The sequence below is a fragment of the Liolophura sinensis genome, chromosome 1, assembly GCF_032854445.1.
Source record: "Liolophura sinensis isolate JHLJ2023 chromosome 1, CUHK_Ljap_v2, whole genome shotgun sequence".
Lineage (NCBI taxonomy): Eukaryota > Metazoa > Mollusca > Polyplacophora > Chitonida > Chitonidae > Liolophura > Liolophura sinensis.
In genome coordinates, this window is record NC_088295.1 from 37703876 (window position 1) to 37719930 (window position 16055).

Consider the following 16055-nt stretch of genomic DNA (forward strand, 5'->3'; position numbering starts at 1 on the left):
AGACCCATACATCCTGGTAAGTTTGTCACATTGTCAGCTGGCTTTCAATATGTGGCCATATCAGGCCGTGATTTACCCGTGCTCGTCCCCGGGATGTCCAGACAGTCCGACGACCACCTGACGGGATTGTCTGTCTTCTCTCACTCCCCTGAACATTATGACATCCCACAACTATATCAGTCAGCCAGCAAACCACTAGCTCAGTATTCCATACCGACATCACCAATAACGTTTCGCCTCTCAAATAACTCACAATGGGCAAGGTTCTCTCTCGAGTTAACCAAGTGTTTAAAGATCTCCGTCAGACTCCCTCAAGAATCCTCATGGTTGGACTTGACTCTGCAGGTTCGTAACACTCAAAGCAAAACAAGTGCCTGCATTTTTAATTACTCCTTTCTCCGACAATGATGAACAAATTTCATGCAAATCAAACACTTGTGACTAACCTGTATATTTTACTCTCTTTCCAGGAAAGACGACCATATTGTACAAGATCAAGTTAGACGAGAATGATATCGAGACTGTACCTACTGTTGGCTTCAACGTCGAGACGGTCACCGTTTGCGATAACGTCACCTTCACCGTGTGGGACGTCGGTGGCCAGGAGAAACTGCGTAGATTGTGGACCATGTACTTTAAAGGCTCTGACGGTAAGATCAAGTTATAAAATCTTGGCCATAAAGCATTAGGCTTATCATACCTTTACACACCTCAAATCTATTTTGCTTTTCTTTTTATTCCACGAAGGTACAAACTAGTAGACATTTTCTAATGTGTTATTTACTGATATTTTTCAGGCATCATATTCGTTGTCGACAGTTCCGATAAAGACAGATTACCCGCTGCGCGCGAGGAGTTAAAGCACATGTGCAAATCCCAAGAATTAAAGGGTGTGCCTTTGATGGTCATAGCTAATAAACAGGATGTCAAAGGTGCATTATCTTCATCCAAGATCGCCGATTGGCTGGGCCTGGGCAAAATCAAGGACAGGTATTGGTGCGTCCAAAAGGCCAGTGCAACACGTGGAGAAGGTTTACTTGAAGCTATGACAACTATGGCTACACTGGTGAAAAACTACAAGAAAGGGAGCAAAAAGTGGAAGAACTCAAGCTATATTTAAACAGATTATTCTATAGAAGTGCCAGATGTATTTTTACAACGACAACTCCTAACAATCTCTACCATGCGCATTGTTTGATTGACGTGGTGTTGTTCAGTGCTTTTCTGCTTGTTTTAAGCATATTTTGTGCTCAACTTTCCATACCATGGTATCAGCCAAAGGATGAAAGAAATCCAAATACCTGCAACTTTACATGCAGAGATTAGATTGTTCAGGCAAAAACAGACCTCAGTGCTTGATTCAATGTTGAATATATTTCTTCTCCAATGTGCTTTTGTTATTCACTTGTTTTAAAAAGTTACTTATTTAAATAAATTATTACCAAACATAGAGTGTATTTTCCCTGGTGTCACTTTCTCGTCTTTCTCTCCCTCAGCTAATGCTACCTTATATAAAAGGCCTCAGACTCTTCAGTTACTATATTTTGAAGAAGTCAAATAGGGTGATGTGTAAATACTAAGCTGTAATTGACTCATTACGGCAAAACAATCACCATAAACCAACTACCCATCGCTGGAAAAGAGTTTAATTCGGGAACAATTCAATACTTAAACACACTGATGAAGAAAATCGAATACAATGTGATCGGTAACATAAGTGTGGCTAAGAAATCACAGGAAAACCTGACGCTAAAACAACAATCATGGAAAAGGCTGCATGGCTTTTTACAAGTTTAATGCATCTTCTACAAGTTCATTAAACGAGTAATATCGATGGCACGCCGTTCACTAGTTACCGCCATTACCATATCCAGAACACACACGCAAGACAAAAACCATACAAAATTGATCAAATGAGAGATCTGACGCTTCAAGGCTAAAATTTTGTACACAAAATCTGCAGTAAACAGCAAAATTTCGTTCTAAAACACTAAATTAGACTGTTGGAACGCAGAGAGACATCTGTACTGCCATTTCTACAGAGTGCTTTTCAAATCCGTTTTTATCGTACCAGCCGATTTTCCGCATGTGCTTGCTTTAACACCCTTTATTGTCAAACTATATCAAAACCGCTTATTATTTTATCCTCTGAGCGATCGACCGTTCGCGTCACGACGACACTGTTTGCGTCTCCTACAGCGACATGGCAATGACAACACAACGCTGTCAGGATTACACTTCAGTATTACATTTTAACACCTACCGCCGTTTTCCATTCTTTTCCCATTTGCCCCTGCACAGTTTGTTATCTTACCAGTATTGTTTAGTCAATGTTTATACCTTTATTTCCAACTGGGTAACTCTTGTGGTAACACAATTCAATCAAAATAGTAGAAAGACGAATAATCACCAACTCTGGAGACACATACATCCTGGTAAGTTTGTCACATGGTCAGCTGGCTTTCAATATGTGGCCATATCAGGCCGTGATTTACCCGTGCTCGTCCCCGGGATGTCCAGACAGTCCGACGACCACCTGACGGGATTGTCTGTCTTCTCTCACTCCCCTGAACATTATGACATCCCACAACTATATCAGTCAGCCAGCAAACCACTAGCTCAGTATTCCATACCGACATCACCAATAACGTTTCGCCTCTCAAATAACTCACAATGGGCAAGGTTCTCTCTCGAGTTAACCAAGTGTTTAAAGATCTCCGTCAGACTCCCTCAAGAATCCTCATGGTTGGACTTGACTCTGCAGGTTCGTAACACTCAAAGCAAAACAAGTGCCTGCATTTTTAATTACTCCTTCCTCCGACAATGATGAACAAATTTCATGCAAATCAAACACTTGTGACTAACCTGTATATTTTACTCTTTTTCCAGGAAAGACGACCATATTGTACAAGATCAAGTTAGACGAGAATGATATCGAGACTGTACCTACTGTTGGCTTCAACGTCGAGACGGTCACCGTTTGCGATAACGTCACCTTCACCGTGTGGGACGTCGGTGGCCAGGAGAAACTGCGTAGATTGTGGACCATGTACTTTAAAGGCTCTGACGGTAAGATCAAGTTATAAAATCTTGGCCATAAAGCATTAGGCTTATCATACCTTTACACACCTCAAATCTATTTTGCTTTTCTTTTATTCCACGAAGGTACAAACTAGTAGACATTTTCTAATGTGTTATTTACTGATATTTTTCAGGCATCATATTCGTTGTCGACAGTTCCGATAAAGACAGATTACCCGCTGCGCGCGAGGAGTTAAAGCACATGTGCAAATCCCAAGAATTAAAGGGTGTGCCTTTGATGGTCATAGCTAATAAACAGGATGTCAAAGGTGCATTATCTTCATCCAAGATCGCCGATTGGCTGGGCCTGGGCAAAATCAAGGACAGGTATTGGTGCGTCCAAAAGGCCAGTGCAACACGTGGAGAAGGTTTACTTGAAGCTATGACAACTATGGCTACACTGGTGAAAAACTACAAGAAAGGGAGCAAAAAGTGGAAGAACTCAAGCTATATTTAAACAGATTATTCTATAGAAGTGCCAGATGTATTTTTACAACGACAACTCCTAACAATCTCTACCATGCGCATTGTTTGATTGACGTGGTGTTGTTCAGTGCTTTTCTGCTTGTTTTAAGCATATTTTGTGCTCAACTTTCCATACCATGGTATCAGCCAAAGGATGAAAGAAATCCAAATACCTGCAACTTTACATGCAGAGATTAGATTGTTCAGGCAAAAACAGACCTCAGTGCTTGATTCAATGTTGAATATATTTCTTCTCCAATGTGCTTTTGTTATTCACTTGTTTTAAAAAGTTACTTATTTAAATAAATTATTACCAAACATAGAGTGTATTTTCCCTGGTGTCACTTTCTCGTCTTTCTCTCCCTCAGCTAATGCTACCTTATATAAAAGGCCTCAGACTCTTCAGTTACTATATTTATTTGACAGAAGAAGTCAAATTGGGTGATGTGTAAATACTAAGCTGTAATTGACTCATTACGGCAAAACAATCACCATAAACCAACTACCCATCGCTGGAAAAGAGTTTAATTCGGGAACAATTCAATACTTAAACACACTGATGAAGAAAATCGAATACAATGTGATCGGTAACATAAGTGTGGCTAAGAAATCACAGGAAAACCTGACGCTAAAACAACAATCATGGAAAAGGCTGCATGGCTTTTTACAAGTTTAATGCATCTTCTACAAGTTCATTAAACGAGTAATATCGATGGCACGCCGTTCACTAGTTACCGCCATTACCATATCCAGAACACACACGCAAGATAAAAACCATACAAAATTGATCAAATGAGAGATCTGACGCTTCAAGGCTAAAATTTTGTACACAAAATCTGCAGTAAACAGCAAAATTTTGTTCTAAAACACTAAATTAGACTGTTGGAACGCAGAGAGACATCTGTACTGCCATTTCTACAGAGTGCTTTTCACATCCGTTTTTATCGTAACAGCCGATTTTCCGCATGTGCTTGTTTTAACACCCTTTATTGTCAAACTATATCAAAACCGCTTATTATTTTATCCTCTCAGCGATCGACCGTTCGCGTCACGACGAAACTGTTTGCGTCTCCTACAGCGACATGGCAATGACAACACAACGCTGTCAGGATTACACTTCAGTATTACATTTTAACATCCACCGCCGTTTTCCATTCTTTTCCCATTTGCCCCTGCACAGTTTGTTATCTTACCAGTATTGTTTAGTCAATGTTTATACCTTTATTTCCAACTGGGTAACTCTTGTGGTAACACAATTCAATCAAAATAGTAGAAAGACGAATAATCACCAACTCTGGAGACCCATACATCCTGGTAAGTTTGTCACATTGTCAGCTGGCTTTCAATATGTGGCCATATCAGGCCGTGATTTACCCGTGCTCGTCCCCGGGATGTCCAGACAGTCCGACGACCACCTGACGGGATTGTCTGTCTTCTCTCACTCCCCTGAACATTATGACATCCCACAACTATATCAGTCAGCCAGCAAACCACTAGCTCAGTATTCCATACCCACATCACCAATAACGTTTCGCCTCTCAAATAACTCACAATGGGCAAGGTTCTCTCTCGAGTTAACCAAGTGTTTAAAGATCTCCGTCAGACTCCCTCAAGAATCCTCATGGTTGGACTTGACTCTGCAGGTTCGTAACACTCAAAGCAAAACAAGTGCCTGCATTTTTAATTACTCCTTCCTCCGACAATGATGCACAAATTTCATGCAAATCAAACACTTGTGACTAACCTGTATATTTTACTCTTTTTCCAGGAAAGACGACCATATTGTACAAGATCAAGTTAGACGAGAATGATATCGAGACTGTACCTACTGTTGGCTTCAACGTCGAGACGGTCACCGTTTGCGATAACGTCACCTTCACCGTGTGGGACGTCGGTGGCCAGGAGAAACTGCGTAGATTGTGGACCATGTACTTTAAAGGCTCTGACGGTAAGATCAAGTTATAAAATCTTGGCCATAAAGCATTAGGCTTATCATACCTTTACACACCTCAAATCTATTTTGCTTTTCTTTTTATTCCACGAAGGTACAAACTAGTAGACATTTTCTAATGTGTTATTTACTGATATTTTTCAGGCATCATATTCGTTGTCGACAGTTCCGATAAAGACAGATTACCCGCTGCGCGCGAGGAGTTAAAGCACATGTGCAAATCCCAAGAATTAAAGGGTGTGCCTTTGATGGTCATAGCTAATAAACAGGATGTCAAAGGTGCATTATCTCATCCAAGATCGCCGATTGGCTGGGCTGGGCAAAATCAAGGACAGGTATTGGTGCGTCCAAAAGGCCAGTGCAACACGTGGAGAAGGTTTACTTGAAGCTATGACAACTATGGCTACACTGGTGAAAAACTACAAGAAAGGGAGCAAAAAGTGGAAGAACTCAAGCTATATTTAAACAGATTATTCTATAGAAGTGCCAGATGTATTTTTACAACGACAACTCCTAACAATCTCTACCATGCGCATTGTTTGATTGACGTGGTGTTGTTCAGTGCTTTTCTGCTTGTTTTAAGCATATTTTGTGCTCAACTTTCCATACCATGGTATCAGCCAAAGGATGAAAGAAATCCAAATACCTGCAACTTTACATGCAGAGATTAGATTGTTCAGGCAAAAACAGACCTCAGTGCTTGATTCAATGTTGAATATATTTCTTCTCCAATGTGCTTTTGTTATTCACTTGTTTTAAAAAGTTACTTATTTAAATAAATTATTACCAAACATAGAGTGTATTTTCCCTGGTGTCACTTTCTCGTCTTTCTCTCCCTCAGCTAATGCTACCTTATATAAAAGGCCTCAGACTCTTCAGTTACTATATTTATTTGACAGAAGAAGTCAAATTGGGTGATGTGTAAATACTAAGCTGTAATTGACTCATTACGGCAAAACAATCACCATAAACCAACTACCCATCGCTGGAAAAGAGTTTAATTCGGGAACAATTCAATACTTAAACACACTGATGAAGAAAATCGAATACAATGTGATCGGTAACATAAGTGTGGCTAAGAAATCACAGGAAAACCTGACGCTAAAACAACAATCATGGAAAAGGCTGCATGGCTTTTTACAAGTTTAATGCATCTTCTACAAGTTCATTAAACGAGTAATATCGATGGCACGCCGTTCACTAGTTACCGCCATTACCATATCCAGAACACACACGCAAGATAAAAACCATACAAAATTGATCAAATGAGAGATCTGACGCTTCAAGGCTAAAATTTTGTACACAAAATCTGCAGTAAACAGCAAAATTTTGTTCTAAAACACTAAATTAGACTGTTGGAACGCAGAGAGACATCTGTACTGCCATTTCTACAGAGTGCTTTTCACATCCGTTTTTATCGTAACAGCCGATTTTCCGCATGTGCTTGTTTTAACACCCTTTATTGTCAAACTATATCAAAACCGCTTATTATTTTATCCTCTCAGCGATCGACCGTTCGCGTCACGACGAAACTGTTTGCGTCTCCTACAGCGACATGGCAATGACAACACAACGCTGTCAGGATTACACTTCAGTATTACATTTTAACATCCACCGCCGTTTTCCATTCTTTTCCCATTTGCCCCTGCACAGTTTGTTATCTTACCAGTATTGTTTAGTCAATGTTTATACCTTTATTTCCAACTGGGTAACTCTTGTGGTAACACAATTCAATCAAAATAGTAGAAAGACGAATAATCACCAACTCTGGAGACCCATACATCCTGGTAAGTTTGTCACATTGTCAGCTGGCTTTCAATATGTGGCCATATCAGGCCGTGATTTACCCGTGCTCGTCCCCGGGATGTCCAGACAGTCCGACGACCACCTGACGGGATTGTCTGTCTTCTCTCACTCCCCTGAACATTATGACATCCCACAACTATATCAGTCAGCCAGCAAACCACTAGCTCAGTATTCCATACCGACATCACCAATAACGTTTCGCCTCTCAAATAACTCACAATGGGCAAGGTTCTCTCTCGAGTTAACCAAGTGTTTAAAGATCTCCGTCAGACTCCCTCAAGAATCCTCATGGTTGGACTTGACTCTGCAGGTTCGTAACACTCAAAGCAAAACAAGTGCCTGCATTTTTAATTACTCCTTCCTCCGACAATGATGAACAAATTTCATGCAAATCAAACACTTGTGACTAACCTGTATATTTTACTCTTTTTCCAGGAAAGACGACCATATTGTACAAGATCAAGTTAGACGAGAATGATATCGAGACTGTACCTACTGTTGGCTTCAACGTCGAGACGGTCACCGTTTGCGATAACGTCACCTTCACCGTGTGGGACGTCGGTGGCCAGGAGAAACTGCGTAGATTGTGGACCATGTACTTTAAAGGCTCTGACGGTAAGATCAAGTTATAAAATCTTGGCCATAAAGCATTAGGCTTATCATACCTTTACACACCTCAAATCTATTTTGCTTTTCTTTTTATTCCACGAAGGTACAAACTAGTAGACATTTTCTAATGTGTTATTTACTGATATTTTTCAGGCATCATATTCGTTGTCGACAGTTCCGATAAAGACAGATTACCCGCTGCGCGCGAGGAGTTAAAGCACATGTGCAAATCCCAAGAATTAAAGGGTGTGCCTTTGATGGTCATAGCTAATAAACAGGATGTCAAAGGTGCATTATCTTCATCCAAGATCGCCGATTGGCTGGGCCTGGGCAAAATCAAGGACAGGTATTGGTGCGTCCAAAAGGCCAGTGCAACACGTGGAGAAGGTTTACTTGAAGCTATGACAACTATGGCTACACTGGTGAAAAACTACAAGAAAGGGAGCAAAAAGTGGAAGAACTCAAGCTATATTTAAACAGATTATTCTATAGAAGTGCCAGATGTATTTTTACAACGACAACTCCTAACAATCTCTACCATGCGCATTGTTTGATTGACGTGGTGTTGTTCAGTGCTTTTCTGCTTGTTTTAAGCATATTTTGTGCTCAACTTTCCATACCATGGTATCAGCCAAAGGATGAAAGAAATCCAAATACCTGCAACTTTACATGCAGAGATTAGATTGTTCAGGCAAAAACAGACCTCAGTGCTTGATTCAATGTTGAATATATTTCTTCTCCAATGTGCTTTTGTTATTCACTTGTTTTAAAAAGTTACTTATTTAAATAAATTATTACCAAACATAGAGTGTATTTTCCCTGGTGTCACTTTCTCGTCTTTCTCTCCCTCAACTAATGCTACCTTATATAAAAGGCCTCAGACTCTTCAGTTACTATATTTATTTGACAGAAGAAGTCAAATTGGGTGATGTGTAAATACTAAGCTGTAATTGACTCATTACGGCAAAACAATCACCATAAACCAACTACCCATCGCTGGAAAAGAGTTTAATTCGGGAACAATTCAATACTTAAACACACTGATGAAGAAAATCGAATACAATGTGATCGGTAACATAAGTGTGGCTAAGAAATCACAGGAAAACCTGACGCTAAAACAACAATCATGGAAAAGGCTGCATGGCTTTTTACAAGTTTAATGCATCTTCTACAAGTTCATTAAACGAGTAATATCGATGGCACGCCGTTCACTAGTTACCGCCATTACCATATCCAGAACACACACGCAAGATAAAAACCATACAAAATTGATCAAATGAGAGATCTGACGCTTCAAGGCTAAAATTTTGTACACAAAATCTGCAGTAAACAGCAAAATTTCGTTCTAAAACACTAAATTAGACTGTTGGAACGCAGAGAGACATCTGTACTGCCATTTCTACAGAGTGCTTTTCACATCCGTTTTTATCGTAACAGCCGACTTTCCGCATGTGCTTGCTTTAACACCCTTTATTGTCAAACTATATCAAAACCGCTTATTATTTTATCCTCTCAGCGATCGACCGTTCGCGTCACGACGAAACTGTTTGCGTCTCCTACAGCGACATGGCAATGACAACACAACGCTGTCAGGATTACACTTCAGTATTACATTTTAACATCCACCGCCGTTTTCCATTCTTTTCCCATTTGCCCCTGCACAGTTTGTTATCTTACCAGTATTGTTTAGTCAATGTTTATACCTTTATTTCCAACTGGGTAACTCTTGTGGTAACACAATTCAATCAAAATAGTAGAAAGACGAATAATCACCAACTCTGGAGACCCATACATCCTGGTAAGTTTGTCACATTGTCAGCTGGCTTTCAATATGTGGCCATATCAGGCCGTGATTTACCCGTGCTCGTCCCCGGGATGTCCAGACAGTCCGACGACCACCTGACGGGATTGTCTGTCTTCTCTCACTCCCCTGAACATTATGACATCCCACAACTATATCAGTCAGCCAGCAAACCACTAGCTCAGTATTCCATACCGACATCACCAATAACGTTTCGCCTCTCAAATAACTCACAATGGGCAAGGTTCTCTCTCGAGTTAACCAAGTGTTTAAAGATCTCCGTCAGACTCCCTCAAGAATCCTCATGGTTGGACTTGACTCTGCAGGTTCGTAACACTCAAAGCAAAACAAGTGCCTGCATTTTTAATTACTCCTTCCTCCGACAATGATGAACAAATTTCATGCAAATCAAACACTTGTGACTAACCTGTATATTTTACTCTTTTTCCAGGAAAGACGACCATATTGTACAAGATCAAGTTAGACGAGAATGATATCGAGACTGTACCTACTGTTGGCTTCAACGTCGAGACGGTCACCGTTTGCGATAACGTCACCTTCACCGTGTGGGACGTCGGTGGCCAGGAGAAACTGCGTAGATTGTGGACCATGTACTTTAAAGGCTCTGACGGTAAGATCAAGTTATAAAATCTTGGCCATAAAGCATTAGGCTTATCATACCTTTACACACCTCAAATCTATTTTGCTTTTCTTTTTATTCCACGAAGGTACAAACTAGTAGACATTTTCTAATGTGTTATTTACTGATATTTTTCAGGCATCATATTCGTTGTCGACAGTTCCGATAAAGACAGATTACCCGCTTCGCGCGAGGAGTTAAAGCACATGTGCAAATCCCAAGAATTAAAGGGTGTGCCTTTGATGGTCATAGCTAATAAACAGGATGTCAAAGGTGCATTATCTTCATCCAAGATCGCCGATTGGCTGGGCCTGGGCAAAATCAAGGACAGGTATTGGTGCGTCCAAAAGGCCAGTGCAACACGTGGAGAAGGTTTACTTGAAGCTATGACAACTATGACTACACTGGTGAAAAACTACAAGAAAGGGAGCAAAAAGTGGAAGAACTCAAGCTATATTTAAACAGATTATTCTATAGAAGTGCCAGATGTATTTTTACAACGACAACTCCTAACAATCTCTACCATGCGCATTGTTTGATTGACGTGGTGTTGTTCAGTGCTTTTCTGCTTGTTTTAAGCATATTTTGTGCTCAACTTTCCATACCATGGTATCAGCCAAAGGATGAAAGAAATCCAAATACCTGCAACTTTACATGCAGAGATTAGATTGTTCAGGCAAAAACAGACCTCAGTGCTTGATTCAATGTTGAATATATTTCTTCTCCAATGTGCTTTTGTTATTCACTTGTTTTAAAAAGTTACTTATTTAAATAAATTATTACCAAACATAGAGTGTATTTTCCCTGGTGTCACTTTCTCGTCTTTCTCTCCCTCAGCTAATGCTACCTTATATAAAAGGCCTCAGACTCTTCAGTTACTATATTTATTTGACAGAAGAAGTCAAATTGGGTGATGTGTAAATACTAAGCTGTAATTGACTCATTACGGCAAAACAATCACCATAAACCAACTACCCATCGCTGGAAAAGAGTTTAATTCGGGAACAATTCAATACTTAAACACACTGATGAAGAAAATCGAATACAATGTGATCGGTAACATAAGTGTGGCTAAGAAATCACAGGAAAACCTGACGCTAAAACAACAATCATGGAAAAGGCTGCATGGCTTTTTACAAGTTTAATGCATCTTCTACAAGTTCATTAAACGAGTAATATCGATGGCACGCCGTTCACTAGTTACCGCCATTACCATATCCAGAACACACACGCAAGATAAAAACCATACAAAATTGATCAAATGAGAGATCTGACGCTTCAAGGCTAAAATTTTGTACACAAAATCTGCAGTAAACAGCAAAATTTTGTTCTAAAACACTAAATTAGACTGTTGGAACGCAGAGAGACATCTGTACTGCCATTTCTACAGAGTGCTTTTCACATCCGTTTTTATCGTAACAGCCGATTTTCCGCATGTGCTTGTTTTAACACCCTTTATTGTCAAACTATATCAAAACCGCATATAATTTTATCCTCTCAGCGATCAACCGTTCGCGTCACGACGACACTGTTTGGGTCTCCTACAGCCACATGACAATGACAACACAACGCTGTCAGGATTACACTTCAGTATTACATTTTAACACCTACCGCCGTTTTCCATTCTTTTCCCATTTGCCCCTGTACAGTTTGTTATCTTACCAGTATTGTTTAGTCAATGTTTATACCTTTATTTCCAACTGGGTAACTCTTGTGGTAACACAATTCAATCAAAATAGTAGAAAGGCTAATAACCACCAACTCTGGAGACCCATACATCCTGGTAAGTTTGTCACATTGTCAGCTGGCTTTCAATATGTGGCCATATCAGGCCGTGATTTACCCGTGCTCGTCCCCGGGATGTCCAGACAGTCCGACGACCACCTGACGGGATTGTCTGTCTTCTCTCACTCCCCTGAACATTATGACATCCCACAACTATATCAGTCAGCCAGCAAACCACTAGCTCAGTATTCCATACCGACATCACCAATAACGTTTCGCCTCTCAAATAACTCACAATGGGCAAGGTTCTCTCTCGAGTTAACCAAGTGTTTAAAGATCTCCGTCAGACTCCCTCAAGAATCCTCATGGTTGGACTTGACTCTGCAGGTTCGTAACACTCAAAGCAAAACAAGTGCCTGCATTTTTAATTACTCCTTTCTCCGACAATGATGAACAAATTTCATGCAAATCAAACACTTGTGACTAACCTGTATATTTTACTCTTTTTCCAGGAAAGACGACCATATTGTACAAGATCAAGTTAGACGAGAATGATATCGAGACTGTACCTACTGTTGGCTTCAACGTCGAGACGGTCACCGTTTGCGATAACGTCACCTTCACCGTGTGGGACGTCGGTGGCCAGGAGAAACTGCGTAGATTGTGGACCATGTACTTTAAAGGCTCTGACGGTAAGATCAAGTTATAAAATCTTGGCCATAAAGCATTAGGCTTATCATACCTTTACACACCTCAAATCTATTTTGCTTTTCTTTTTATTCCACGAAGGTACAAACTAGTAGACATTTTCTAATGTGTTATTTACTGATATTTTTCAGGCATCATATTCGTTGTCGACAGTTCCGATAAAGACAGATTACCCGCTGCGCGCGAGGAGTTAAAGCACATGTGCAAATCCCAAGAATTAAAGGGTGTGCCTTTGATGGTCATAGCTAATAAACAGGATGTCAAAGGTGCATTATCTTCATCCAAGATCGCCGATTGGCTGGGCCTGGGCAAAATCAAGGACAGGTATTGGTGCGTCCAAAAGGCCAGTGCAACACGTGGAGAAGGTTTACTTGAAGCTATGACAACTATGGCTACACTGGTGAAAAACTACAAGAAAGGGAGCAAAAAGTGGAAGAACTCAAGCTATATTTAAACAGATTATTCTATAGAAGTGCCAGATGTATTTTTACAACGACAACTCCTAACAATCTCTACCATGCGCATTGTTTGATTGACGTGGTGTTGTTCAGTGCTTTTCTGCTTGTTTTAAGCATATTTTGTGCTCAACTTTCCATACCATGGTATCAGCCAAAGGATGAAAGAAATCCAAATACCTGCAACTTTACATGCAGAGATTAGATTGTTCAGGCAAAAACAGACCTCAGTGCTTGATTCAATGTTGAATATATTTCTTCTCCAATGTGCTTTTGTTATTCACTTGTTTTAAAAAGTTACTTATTTAAATAAATTATTACCAAACATAGAGTGTATTTTCCCTGGTGTCACTTTCTCGTCTTTCTCTCCCTCAACTAATGCTACCTTATATAAAAGGCCTCAGACTCTTCAGTTACTATATTTATTTGACAGAAGAAGTCAAATTGGGTGATGTGTAAATACTAAGCTGTAATTGACTCATTACGGCAAAACAATCACCATAAACCAACTACCCATCGCTGGAAAAGAGTTTAATTCGGGAACAATTCAATACTTAAACACACTGATGAAGAAAATCGAATACAATGTGATCGGTAACATAAGTGTGGCTAAGAAATCACAGGAAAACCTGACGCTAAAACAACAATCATGGAAAAGGCTGCATGGCTTTTTACAAGTTTAATGCATCTTCTACAAGTTCATTAAACGAGTAATATCGATGGCACGCCGTTCACTAGTTACCGCCATTACCATATCCAGAACACACACGCAAGATAAAAACCATACAAAATTGATCAAATGAGAGATCTGACACTTCAAGGCTAAAATTTTGTACACAAAATCTGCAGTAAACAGCAAAATTTCGTTCTAAAACACTAAATTAGACTGTTGGAACGCAGAGAGACATCTGTACTGCCATTTCTACAGAGTGCTTTTCACATCCGTTTTTATCGTAACAGCCGATTTTCCGTATGTGCTTGCTTTAACACCCTTTATTGTCAAACTATATCAAAACCGCTTATTATTTTATCCTCTGAGCGATCGACCGTTCGCGTCACGACGACACTGTTTGCGTCTCCTACAGCGACATGGCAATGACAACACAACGCTGTCAGGATTACACTTCAGTATTACATTTTAACACCTACCGCCGTTTTCCATTCTTTTCCCATTTGCCCCTGTACAGTTTGTTATCTTACCAGTATTGTTTAGTCAATGTTTATACCTTTATTTCCAACTGGGTAACTCTTGTGGTAACACAATTCAATCAAAATAGTAGAAAGGCTAATAACCACCAACTCTGGAGACCCATACATCCTGGTAAGTTTGTCACATGGTCAGCTGGCTTTCAATATGTGGCCATATCAGGCCGTGATTTACCCGTGCTCGTCCCCGGGATGTCCAGACAGTCCGACGACCACCTGACGGGATTGTCTGTCTTCTCTCACTCCCCTGAACATTATGACATCCCACAACTATATCAGTCAGCCAGCAAACCACTAGCTCAGTATTCCATACCGACATCACCAATAACGTTTCGCCTCTCAAATAACTCACAATGGGCAAGGTTCTCTCTCGAGTTAACCAAGTGTTTAAAGATCTCCGTCAGACTCCCTCAAGAATCCTCATGGTTGGACTTGACTCTGCAGGTTCGTAACACTCAAAGCAAAACAAGTGCCTGCATTTTTAATTACTCCTTTCTCCGACAATGATGAACAAATTTCATGCAAATCAAACACTTGTGACTAACCTGTATATTTTACTCTTTTTCCAGGAAAGACGACCATATTGTACAAGATCAAGTTAGACGAGAATGATATCGAGACTGTACCTACTGTTGGCTTCAACGTCGAGACGGTCACCGTTTGCGATAACGTCACCTTCACCGTGTGGGACGTCGGTGGCCAGGAGAAACTGCGTAGATTGTGGACCATGTACTTTAAAGGCTCTGACGGTAAGATCAAGTTATAAAATCTTGGCCATAAAGCATTAGGCTTATCATACCTTTACACACCTCAAATCTATTTTGCTTTTCTTTTTATTCCACGAAGGTACAAACTAGTAGACATTTTCTAATGTGTTATTTACTGATATTTTTCAGGCATCATATTCGTTGTCGACAGTTCCGATAAAGACAGATTACCCGCTGCGCGCGAGGAGTTAAAGCACATGTGCAAATCCCAAGAATTAAAGGGTGTGCCTTTGATGGTCATAGCTAATAAACAGGATGTCAAAGGTGCATTATCTTCATCCAAGATCGCCGATTGGCTGGGCCTGGGCAAAATCAAGGACAGGTATTGGTGCGTCCAAAAGGCCAGTGCAACACGTGGAGAAGGTTTACTTGAAGCTATGACAACTATGACTACACTGGTGAAAAACTACAAGAAAGGGAGCAAAAAGTGGAAGAACTCAAGCTATATTTAAACAGATTATTCTATAGAAGTGCCAGATGCATTTTTACAACGACAACTCCTAACAATTTCTACCATGCGCATTGTTTGATTGACGTGGTGTTGTTCAGTGCTTTTCTGCTTGTTTTAAGCATATTTTGTGCTCAACTTTCCATACCATGGTATCAGCCAAAGGATGAAAGAAATCCAAATACCTGCAACCTTACATGCAGAGATTAGATTGTTCAGGCAAAAACAGTCCTCAGTGCTTGATTCAATGTTGAATGTATTTCTTCTCCAATGTGCTTTTGTTATTCACTTGTTTTAAAAAGTTACTTATATAAATAAATTATTAAAAAACAGAACCTGTATTTTTCCTGGTGTCACTTTCTCGTCTTTCTTTCCCTCAACTCATAGACTCTT

At 40.1% G+C, this 16055-nt stretch overlaps 7 protein-coding genes across 7 annotated transcripts; all 7 read left to right on the top strand.

Annotated features, from left to right (window-relative positions):
- The first annotated feature begins 254 nt into the window (after positions 1–254).
- On the top strand, positions 255–1120 carry LOC135482005 (uncharacterized). The gene is made up of 3 exons (XM_064761818.1): positions 255–345; positions 471–650; positions 798–1120. The coding sequence occupies exons 1-3, from the start codon at positions 255–257 to the stop codon at positions 1118–1120; spliced, it is 594 nt and encodes a 197-aa protein (XP_064617888.1).
- Positions 1121–2673: 1553 nt separating this feature from the next.
- On the top strand, positions 2674–3538 carry LOC135482013 (uncharacterized). Its single transcript, XM_064761830.1, has 3 exons — positions 2674–2764; positions 2890–3069; positions 3216–3538. The coding sequence occupies exons 1-3, from the start codon at positions 2674–2676 to the stop codon at positions 3536–3538; spliced, it is 594 nt and encodes a 197-aa protein (XP_064617900.1).
- A 1560-nt stretch (positions 3539–5098) lies between these two features.
- Positions 5099–5891, top strand: LOC135482023 (uncharacterized). The gene is given in 4 exon segments (XM_064761842.1): positions 5099–5189; positions 5315–5494; positions 5642–5782; positions 5785–5891. Coding segments are annotated over 4 exon segments (519 nt in total).
- Positions 5892–7522: 1631 nt separating this feature from the next.
- Positions 7523–8388, top strand: LOC135482029 (uncharacterized). Its single transcript, XM_064761854.1, has 3 exons — positions 7523–7613; positions 7739–7918; positions 8066–8388. The coding sequence occupies exons 1-3, from the start codon at positions 7523–7525 to the stop codon at positions 8386–8388; spliced, it is 594 nt and encodes a 197-aa protein (XP_064617924.1).
- Positions 8389–9948: 1560 nt separating this feature from the next.
- Positions 9949–10814, top strand: LOC135482039 (ADP-ribosylation factor 1-like). Its single transcript, XM_064761867.1, has 3 exons — positions 9949–10039; positions 10165–10344; positions 10492–10814. Exons 1-3 carry the CDS (start codon positions 9949–9951, stop codon positions 10812–10814), a joined length of 594 nt encoding a protein of 197 aa, XP_064617937.1.
- A 1560-nt stretch (positions 10815–12374) lies between these two features.
- LOC135482047 (uncharacterized) lies at positions 12375–13240 on the top strand. The gene is made up of 3 exons (XM_064761878.1): positions 12375–12465; positions 12591–12770; positions 12918–13240. The coding sequence occupies exons 1-3, from the start codon at positions 12375–12377 to the stop codon at positions 13238–13240; spliced, it is 594 nt and encodes a 197-aa protein (XP_064617948.1).
- Positions 13241–14800: 1560 nt separating this feature from the next.
- Positions 14801–15666, top strand: LOC135482057 (ADP-ribosylation factor 1-like). The gene is made up of 3 exons (XM_064761889.1): positions 14801–14891; positions 15017–15196; positions 15344–15666. Exons 1-3 carry the CDS (start codon positions 14801–14803, stop codon positions 15664–15666), a joined length of 594 nt encoding a protein of 197 aa, XP_064617959.1.
- Positions 15667–16055: the final 389 nt, after the last annotated feature.

Bases quoted from the DNA above. Each gene is read 5' to 3' on its own strand.
- LOC135482005 (XM_064761818.1), top strand. From the start codon at position 255: ATGGGCAAGGTTCTCTCTCGAGTTAACCAAGTGTTTAAAGATCTCCGT. The intron at 346-470 runs GTTCGTAACACT...CTCTCTTTCCAG, and splicing joins GGTTGGACTTGACTCTGCAG to GAAAGACGACCATATTGTAC. The intron at 651-797 runs GTAAGATCAAGT...GATATTTTTCAG, and splicing joins GTACTTTAAAGGCTCTGACG to GCATCATATTCGTTGTCGAC.
- LOC135482013 (XM_064761830.1), top strand. From the start codon at position 2,674: ATGGGCAAGGTTCTCTCTCGAGTTAACCAAGTGTTTAAAGATCTCCGT. The intron at 2,765-2,889 runs GTTCGTAACACT...CTCTTTTTCCAG, and splicing joins GGTTGGACTTGACTCTGCAG to GAAAGACGACCATATTGTAC. The intron at 3,070-3,215 runs GTAAGATCAAGT...GATATTTTTCAG, and splicing joins GTACTTTAAAGGCTCTGACG to GCATCATATTCGTTGTCGAC.
- LOC135482029 (XM_064761854.1), top strand. From the start codon at position 7,523: ATGGGCAAGGTTCTCTCTCGAGTTAACCAAGTGTTTAAAGATCTCCGT. The intron at 7,614-7,738 runs GTTCGTAACACT...CTCTTTTTCCAG, and splicing joins GGTTGGACTTGACTCTGCAG to GAAAGACGACCATATTGTAC. The intron at 7,919-8,065 runs GTAAGATCAAGT...GATATTTTTCAG, and splicing joins GTACTTTAAAGGCTCTGACG to GCATCATATTCGTTGTCGAC.
- LOC135482039 (XM_064761867.1), top strand. From the start codon at position 9,949: ATGGGCAAGGTTCTCTCTCGAGTTAACCAAGTGTTTAAAGATCTCCGT. The intron at 10,040-10,164 runs GTTCGTAACACT...CTCTTTTTCCAG, and splicing joins GGTTGGACTTGACTCTGCAG to GAAAGACGACCATATTGTAC. The intron at 10,345-10,491 runs GTAAGATCAAGT...GATATTTTTCAG, and splicing joins GTACTTTAAAGGCTCTGACG to GCATCATATTCGTTGTCGAC.
- LOC135482047 (XM_064761878.1), top strand. From the start codon at position 12,375: ATGGGCAAGGTTCTCTCTCGAGTTAACCAAGTGTTTAAAGATCTCCGT. The intron at 12,466-12,590 runs GTTCGTAACACT...CTCTTTTTCCAG, and splicing joins GGTTGGACTTGACTCTGCAG to GAAAGACGACCATATTGTAC. The intron at 12,771-12,917 runs GTAAGATCAAGT...GATATTTTTCAG, and splicing joins GTACTTTAAAGGCTCTGACG to GCATCATATTCGTTGTCGAC.
- LOC135482057 (XM_064761889.1), top strand. From the start codon at position 14,801: ATGGGCAAGGTTCTCTCTCGAGTTAACCAAGTGTTTAAAGATCTCCGT. The intron at 14,892-15,016 runs GTTCGTAACACT...CTCTTTTTCCAG, and splicing joins GGTTGGACTTGACTCTGCAG to GAAAGACGACCATATTGTAC. The intron at 15,197-15,343 runs GTAAGATCAAGT...GATATTTTTCAG, and splicing joins GTACTTTAAAGGCTCTGACG to GCATCATATTCGTTGTCGAC.